Here is an 8,827-nt window from a genome sequence, read left to right as displayed (position 1 = left end):
GCAAAGACATGATACTGGCATAACCTTGGTAAGTGAAAAACTATTGTGAAGATTTAAGAATGCACTAAAAAAAATAGTAATACTTTTGAATAAAAAACACTCATTGGCATACTTCCTATTACATAACTTTGAACATTTAATGACAAAAATCCAGTCAGTGAACACTGCAACACTTGGAATCTGTTTTGCAAAATATTCTAAAGTGTGTGAAATTGCTATACATGGTAGCCTCGCTTTTATTTTTTTCATTTTTATTCATCTTCAGCTAATGCACAAGGCTTTGTATGTTATTTTATTCCAAGTTAGTAAATTTCAAATTCTTGATAGTGTTAAAAAAGACTAGGCCCTCTAGAGATGGAATATTTAGAACTAGTAGCTCTGCACACTGTCTCTCCCAACCTGTTGGTAAGTGGTTATGAATATCTAAGTTGGGATTTTAAAAATCCCAGGCAACAGGGTAAGAAAACAGTCATTGCCTCAGCTTAACTGATGTTAAACCAATAGCAGTGTGTCAAATAATGTTAATTTGAGGTCCCACTTTGTTTATCGTTCTGGTATAAGAGACCACCAATACATAGTATTATGGTTGTAAAGACTCCATTCATTCCCTTACTTTGGTACACGGCATGTGAACAGTTTGTGAATACGAGCATGCTGGTCTGTTTTGCTTGGGAGTGAAGTTTCGTATGGTAGTTTGAGTGACAAACATCTCAGAGCTTGCTCACATTCCTCTGTGGAATAGTCACTTCTGAGAGAAAGAGGTGCGGCTTAGTGGTCTGGGAACAGGACTGTCAGCCAGGAACACAGAGTCCTCATCTAGGAACTAGTTCTATTTTCTTTATATATCAGATCATGCTAATGAATTTTTCCGGGACTCAGTTTACCCAGTTTTAAAAGCTTGTTAAGAAAATCTAATTAACTGGCCTATTTTGAGTATTAATGAATGGATATCTGTAAATGACTTGAAATGAAAAGTGATGTGAATGTAAGTAGGGTGATGTTATTTTCACAAACTAATTAGTTTTATAAAACAAATAAATAATAGAAGAGTGTCATCTTTTGGAAAAATTATCCCCCAAAGAAGAAAATTCATTTTCATGTTGAAGTAGTTCATTTTAATTTTTCTAAATAAATATTTTCTACTCTAAATGTTTTTCTTTTGTAAGTTAACATGTTAAGGATTTTATGTAATGCAAATAATTAAATTCATGATTAGCTTCCATTTAAACATAAAGAGGTAGTCTCTTTGTTCTACATAGCAAAGGGAAATCTTTTCTCAAGTTCCACGCACTGTAAGCATACAGACATTATTAACCTTAATGTTTTAGAGGAAAAAATTAGGATCAAAGAAATGTATAGTTAATGTAGAGCTTGCGCAGGGTGGTGTAATAAACTGGCTGTTTTAAAATGATAAAGACTTCCAAGAATAAGATGCAGGTTCCAGAAAGAGAAAATTGTGCATATGCACCCAAACAAAACAGGAGGGAAAAAAGACCTAATGACTGAATAATTGTGGTGTTCTATATCTGACAAATATAAAAAAATGAACCTTAAATGCAAATGCTTCATTCTGGTGATTCAGCTGGTCAGGATTCACCTACTCCAAATCCACCCCCCCCCAAATTAATCAGCCTCATATATGAGGTTAAAAAAACCCCAAACTTCTAAAAAATAAATTGATTCTTCACACTAGGAAGCTTTACATCTCCTGTCTCTCCCCCTCCCCTTTTCCCCCTTTTAAAAATGAAAACAAACAAAACATGGATCTTCTTTTTTGTGTCTGGGATCTCAAAGTTGGCTCTGAATATGTGTTTCAAATCTCATTAATTACAGTATTGGCCCCATGAGATATGGTTGCTGATGCAAAGAACACTCTTTGTACTCAAAATAATTTGAACAAGGGCAAAGAAGCATTTTATGTACATGTGTAAACATTAAGAGAAAAAAAAAAAAAACGAGATGATGGTTCAGGTGGAAGCTGAGATATTTTAATGATAATTGATTTGATTACTTAAGCTGTGACGTTTCCAGGTATAGAAATAGTTATGTTTTCACTTAGTATATTTGTTGTATGATAACATTCTCGTAAAGGTAACTCTGACATTAACTTGGCAAGTTCTGAACTAAGACCTTTTAGCATTTTATTATTTCCAGATACTAAGACCAAATTGTTTTGAATTCCATATCCTACTGTGCAGATCTATAATTTATTTTTTTAAATATCAGAAAATATACCATTACCCCAAAGATACTTCTGTGTAACAAATCTGGGTAAAGACCAATCAAATGAATAAATTATAACTGTAGACAGCAAACAGCTTCTCTTGTTTTCTTCATTTTCTTTTCTCTTTAGGAAATATCAAATTAAACCATGGCTATTTGTGGTCTTGTACTATAAGAACACATGTGGTCATACATTTTCATCCTATTAACAAATTTGTTGGCTCAGTGGGTAGAAAGGAAAGTCCACTGTAAAGATGTCTTAATTCTTTAGATGGGGAGGATCACATTTAAAAATCTTGCTCTAAGAGAAGGTGCCCACCGGCTTTCTTTAAATGGATACTGAAAAGCAGAGTTCAACAGCCTTGAGTACCTTTAAGAATTAATTGGGGATTACAAAAAATACAGACACCTGGGTCCATTCCCCAAGGTTTCTGATTTAGTTAGTCTGGGGTGGGGTTCCAGATCTTGTATTTAAAAACAAATAAACCAAAACCAGAAAAAAAAAATTCACTTATGGCAATTCTAATGTGCTACGATTGAGGATCAGAGAGAATCTCAACACTAGTGCAAAAATAATTATCTAATTTGTTTTTAGATAATAGTAGAAAGCCCACTCTTGATTTTAAATGGAAACCTCACCTTATGCCAGGTGTGGGCAGCAGCTGCCAAAGCTCTCTCCTTGACAGCATTCTCTAAGCAGCACCTTATAGGGAATGTTCTACGGGTGATGGAGCCTTGAGATGCTAATAATTTTCTGGGTTAAAGCCAATGGAAGTAGATAATCGAACAACAAATTACCTAAGTCTAACCTGGAAGGTAAAGTCTATGAACAGTGGCAGACATAGATGTTTGAGCATTTTGAACAAAAGTTTATCGAAAGAGAGAGGTTATTACTCCTTTCAGTTCTTCAGACCCAGGGAATGTCCTGTCCTCACCACCGAATCACTGTAGGTCATCTGAGAAGAGAATTTTGAGTAAGAAATGGCAAATTACTTCTCTTGGAAATCAATCAACTTAAGCCAAGGTGACTTTTTTTTTTTTCCACTTTATCTTTACTTCTTCTCTTGGCTAAATTTTCGTGCCTTCAATAAAAGTAAGTTTATTTTTCTTACATCTTTTTTTATCAGTCCTCTAATGTTTTTGCCATCTTCTTTTGCTATCATATTCTGTGTATACTTCATTTAATCCTGTTTGTGTTACTCTTACCTATCTTTTTACATTTTACTTAATTTTTTTTTATTTCCCTTAACCTTAGTAGGCCTTTTCTCTTCATTTCTGTTTTTGATTTATGTTTGGTTGCCAGAACCTTTTCTGATTTTCTGTCTCATTTTTACTAACTGCCCTTCCTTAACCTTCTGTTGATATTTTATTCCTATCATTTGCTGTCAATACCCACACAAGCCCATTTCTTTCCATTCCATCTATCTCTGTATCTCCATATACATTTTTATGATCCTACTATAAAAGCTTTAAGGTGAATGTGAGGAATAGAAGGGTGCCTTTCCTCATTTGAATCCTATTTCCTCTCCCCTCCCATAGCTGTTCCACGTCTATTCGTCTTTTCCTGATGTTTTCCCCCTTCTGGCCCTCACCTGCACCCCCCTTCCCCTGTCACTCCCCATTTGATGCCCATCTCTTCTTTTTAACCCCATTTGCACTCTCTCTGATTTTACATCCAAAGATCTCCACAAGATAAAGGATGGAGTTCTGTTGGGAACCAGGTTATGTGTGTTTTATAAACTTTTGTGCATTTACTAAAATGGGATTATGAGCTTGGATCCAGAAATATTCGGGCAGCCTTTTAGCTCTAGCAAAGCTTTGCACACCTTGAAGAACGGCTGGGGCCTATTCTCATAGACAAGGACAGGGAAGTCCTTAAAGGCTTCTAAGACCCTTTCCATTCCAAAGGTCAGGGTAAGTTGACATCAGTGACCAAGGCTGGAAAAGCAGGCACACCTGGGGCCCTTCTCTGCAGCACATCTGGCAGGGAAGCTGGTGAATGGTGCGCCGCGGGGCTCAGGTCTTAGGGGGACAGGATGGGGGCCACCGAGGCCCCATGAATCACAGGGCCATCTTTGGGAGGCAAGCTCATCTCTAAAGAGAGGAGGCAGGCCCGAGGCAGAGTGCTCCCCTGGGCTGAAGGGCGCGGCTCAAGGGGCCAGGCGACGCCACCCCAGCGGCGCCAAGGGCCGGAGGCGCAGTCCCTCCCTGGCTCAGCCAGAAGGTCGAGCGCGTGTCTCCCTCGCCAGCCAGCCCTCTGGGAGCAGGGCGGGGGCGACACCCGGGGAGTGGGGCCGAGAGCGGCAGCGATCACCCCTGGGTTCCGGCGCGGGGGTCACAGACAGGAGAGGAGTGAGAGAAAGAGGCTGGTTGGGGGTCCCCGGGGCGGCTGGGTCGTAGGTCTGCCTGTGTGCTCGGCGGGCGCCCAGAAGTCTGGGGCCGCCACGGCTCCAGCTCCGCCGGCTAGTGCCGGAGACTCCAGGCCGCACTTTCCCCTCCTCCCGGCGCCTTCTCTCCAGTGAGGAGCCGAGCGCGGGCGGCGCGGGGGGAGGGGAGGCGACGGAGAGAACAGCCAGTTGTTTAAAATCCTTCTAGAGCAGTTTCTAATTCCCCCCTTGCGCCGGGGTTCGGAGGGGGGAGGGGGGGGAGAAGAGCGGGTGGAGGGAGGAGAGCGGAGAGGGAAGGAGGGAGGGAACTTGGGAGGGAGGGAAGGAGGGAGGAGACTGCCGCTTCGGCTGTGGCAGCCACCGCGCGCTTCGGCAGGCCGAAGGGAGGGGGAGGCCTGTCAGTCTCGCGCGTTGCCTGGGCGAAGGGGGCGGAGCCTTGGCGTGGGGCGGCCAATAGTGGGGGTGGCTGCGTGGGTCGCCATGGGGACGGGGCTGTTCCCGGGGAGGCTGTGATGGGTTGACAGGTGCGTGACAGTGGGAGCTGCTCTCGGCACAAGCATGTACGGCAAAGGCAAGAGTAACAGCAGCGCCGTCCCGTCCGACAGCCAGGCCCGGGAGAAGTAAGTGTCTCCGCTTCTCACCCACCTCCGCCTTCACACGCGCGCACACACACGCACTCGTACACTCTCTCTGAGGCACGCAGACACACAGACACTCTCCGCCCGGGGAGAACTGGGGGTGGGCTGGCAGGGGGAGGGGTACGCGAGGTGGGGGCATGCTATGAGGGGAGCGGCTGTTTCCCAGGAGGTGCTCTCGTGGGGCGGGCGGCCGTAGGGGGCTGCTGTCGGGAGGGAGCGAGTGTATTGGGGGGCGGCGGCGCTGCTGGTGGCGAGGATGGAAACTTGTTTGGGTGATTGAGGGAAATAACCCGTGGGTTCACCTCCTCATAAAGTAACTTTAAAACTAGGGTCTGGGGCTGCGGGGACGGAGAGCCACTGGGGGTCGCGGGGCCGGCGGGAGGGGGCAGGTGCGTGGAGAAGGGCACGCGAATGGAATGTGTGTTTGGAGGGGCCGGCCGGGGTCGGGGCGGGCACCGCGAGGGGCGCCGCGGCGGGGGCTCGGGCGCCGGGGCTCGGGCCCGGGTGCGCCGGCCGAGGACAGGGCGGAGGTACCGGGCGCGCGGCGGGCGGAAGCCGGGCGCGGAGCGGCCGAGCGGGGCCCCGCGGGGCGCGGAGACGCGCGCGGGGCGAGGAGGGCGTGTGCGGGCGTGGGCCGGGTGGGCGTCGGGATTTTCCCCGGCCCGCGGAGCAACGCGGCAGTCGCAGCCACCGGCGCCTCACCGAGCTGGGGCATGGGGCGCCGGTGGTGCAGCTGAAGTTTGGGAGTCTGAGAAGAACCGAGTTCCCGGGGAGGAAAAGTGTGCTGGCGAGAAGCGGGATCTGCTGGGGCTGGGTGGCGTTTTTGCCGCTCGCAGGCGACCCAGCTCCGCGGCGGCTGCGGCTGGAGAACTTTTTTTTGGAGACTTGCAGCCTCCCAAAGGTCTGGGGGCCGTGGCGGCCCGGGCGGGGGTCGCAGGGCGCGCGGAAGGGTAGCGGTGGGAACCGCGGCGTCCACCAGGAGGAGGGCTGTCTGCGGTGGGGAGGGGGCAGTGGTCCAAATGGGATCTCGCGGGTAGGGGAGAAGCGTGGAGGCAGGGAGGAGTTGTTTGTGGGGTGGTGGGGAGATACAGGTGTTATCTTCGGTGGGAGCCCGGAGGAGGCTGGCAAGAAAAGAGCCCCTCCCGGCCTGGGATGCCACCGTCACGGCACGCTGCAAGGCTGGGCTGTTGCTGCTATTCTTATATACTTGTAACGGTGATTTGGTTGTTACTAAAAATGAGAGCGAGTAGTGACTGTGACCACTGAGGAAGAACCCCTCTTTGCTGTGCAGCAGATCTAACAGTGATTCCCAGTAACAGCCTCTACTCTGAGGTGAGGCGTATCCCTCCCTGTCAATGGACGCGCACTGCCTTTCCGAGGGGTTCAGACTGGGGAAAAGTCTGAGAGCATCTCTCAAAAGCTACTTTGGTTATCTTGCGCACGGAAATAGCCGCATAAATAAAAACCGACTACTGAGCTTCCCTCCTTGCTTTAGGCATTTAGTAGTCTTCTCCTGAAAGTTTTTTTGTGCCCAAGGGATGGGAGCATTTCCTAATCTTCGTGTTGGCAGCAACATACACAATTCCCATAGGATTTAGGGGTGGCAGGCCTTGATGTAGCAAAACAAAAATTAACGGGGAGGTGCTTCCCCCCTCCCAGAGGTATTTTGTGAGCTCTATTCAGGATTTTGTTGCTGTGACAGGAATATAAAAAAGACTAAGCATTATAGCGAAGAAACAGCAAGTTACTGGAAGTGAAGTTTTGAAATTACCTAATTTGTGTGCATTAATCATTTGGTTGTAATATATCTGAGAAAATAAAAACATTTAGGGAAGATACTCTAATGATTACAGAGTATTTGGATTTCATATTTTGGTGAGTGAAGGAATTGAAATATGTATTGAGGTATAGTTTTATTTTGGGGTGGCAGAATTTGAGAAAGTAATTTTGGATTTTACTTGGACTAACGTGAATGGATGAATTTAATCTGTATTCTGACAACTTTTTAAGTTTGTTTTCTTTTTTAAGTATCTGATATAATAATGAGGAATTTGAACCTGGTGTGTCTGTAGTCCTTTTTAGCTCCAACTCTGTGATTGTCATGAAAGCAAATAATTCCCACTTTTGCTGTTAAATCTACCAAACCGAACACCAAGTAACATCTACTCTTGTAAGCAAAGTGGTAAGGATTCTGCTAGATGGTGCTATTTGATTTAAATATATTTCTCCCATTCATTATAATTGGCAGCAGGAATCCTAGACTGGCTTGCCTTATGAACTAAATATAGGTGAAGAGGCCACTTTTGGAGAATTGGCAATGACTGTTCTGGGTTAATTGTTGTTGCATTAATTTCTAGGTGAATGTTTGAATCTAAGACCAAGGTTGAGGTAGATTCTATTTATGGAATAAACTTAGTTTCATTTTGCTGGGTGAGTTGATCTGATCACTCATTTTTTCCCTTTTATGTGTACTTGGGACTTTAATGGCACTATTCTACAATGGCCTAGTAACTTCAGAAGATAGGAATCTTGAAGTTGTTTTTAAAATGGATGTAACAAAATTAAAAAAAAAATTTTTTTAAGTGGCAGGTTTTAAAAGGTACCTGGGTGAAGAAGAATGCTTTCAGTAAGCAAATTCAAAATAATGTACTGACTTTAAAGTCAGAGAAATAATGGTTTTCAGTAATAAATATGTAAATATTTATTTTGCTTTAATAAAATCATTCTGAAAATGAGCCATTAAGAATAATGGCATGGACACAAAATAAAAACATGGGTTTTATAATCTATCAAGAAATGTGTTTTCTAATGAGTTCATAGTGGATAGCAGACAGGCCCTTGCCTATGTCTTTTCTTTCATTAAGAAGTCACTATATGGAATACTTGAAATTAATTTGTTCGGCTTTACACATTTCTATATTTTCACTCTACAGTTACGAACATAAAAATGGCTGGAGTCAGGTTAATTACTGATTTTGTTGTTTTAAAAGCCAGACAGATTGAAGTCTCTACAAAGGTTTGGATTAGGTTTAATTATAGAGAGAGTGATTGAAAACCCTTGGAGGGAGGAGGGATGTTTGTGTAGAAATTTAAATTCTGATCCTCTTAGGTCATTTCCGCCTTTAACAGGCTTTCTTTCTAACAGTTATCCCAGTTGCAATTAAGTAACTATGAAATAGGTTGTTCAACGTCTACCTTTCTCTAAAATGTAAGTTTCTTGAGGGCAAGGGGTAGTACTTCTAATTTCTTCTTTAAGGTATCCTTGACATTAAAAATAGTGCCATCAAATGTCAAAAGCACCAAATAAATACTGTTGGATAAATAAGGATGTTAGACTCAAGAGCATTTTTTTTTCCAATGTGACAAAATTTTTTTCAATGACCTCCAAAACAAGGACTTTGAAAGTTTGAGTTCCATATGCTCTAGCCTAAGTGTATTTCAAAAAGAGCCGATAACAACAAAACAGTAATCATTATTTATCTGTCATTCTATGTATCTGTCACTGTGTTCAGCGCTTTATATCTGTGTTCTCTAATTCTCTCAACTATACTGCAAGGTAGATTTTTTTTTTGCTCCTCC

The 8,827-nt window shown here is 44.2% G+C and overlaps 1 protein-coding gene across 4 annotated transcripts in view; it reads left to right on the top strand.

Moving 5' to 3' along the window:
- Window positions 1–5,069: 5,069 nt before the first annotated feature.
- Window positions 5,070–8,827, top strand: part of SSBP2 (single stranded DNA binding protein 2) — a 310,607-nt gene continuing 306,849 nt past the window's right edge. Inside the window, exon 1 of one of the 4 annotated variants that reach the window (XM_047778217.1) lies at window positions 5,070–5,230. In XM_047778217.1, the coding sequence (XP_047634173.1) occupies window positions 5,169–5,230 (62 nt within the window). In that variant the 5' untranslated portion in view covers window positions 5,070–5,168. The remainder of the gene's footprint in view (window positions 5,231–8,827) is intronic. The other 3 variants (XM_047778218.1, XM_047778214.1, XM_047778219.1) reach the window with 3 other exon arrangements.

Source organism: Phacochoerus africanus, chromosome 4 (assembly GCF_016906955.1).
Source record: "Phacochoerus africanus isolate WHEZ1 chromosome 4, ROS_Pafr_v1, whole genome shotgun sequence".
In the NCBI taxonomy this organism is placed as follows: Eukaryota; Metazoa; Chordata; class Mammalia; order Artiodactyla; family Suidae; genus Phacochoerus; species Phacochoerus africanus.
The sequence above is the reverse complement of the archived record's forward strand: the minus strand, read 5'-3'. Positions and strand labels throughout refer to the sequence as shown.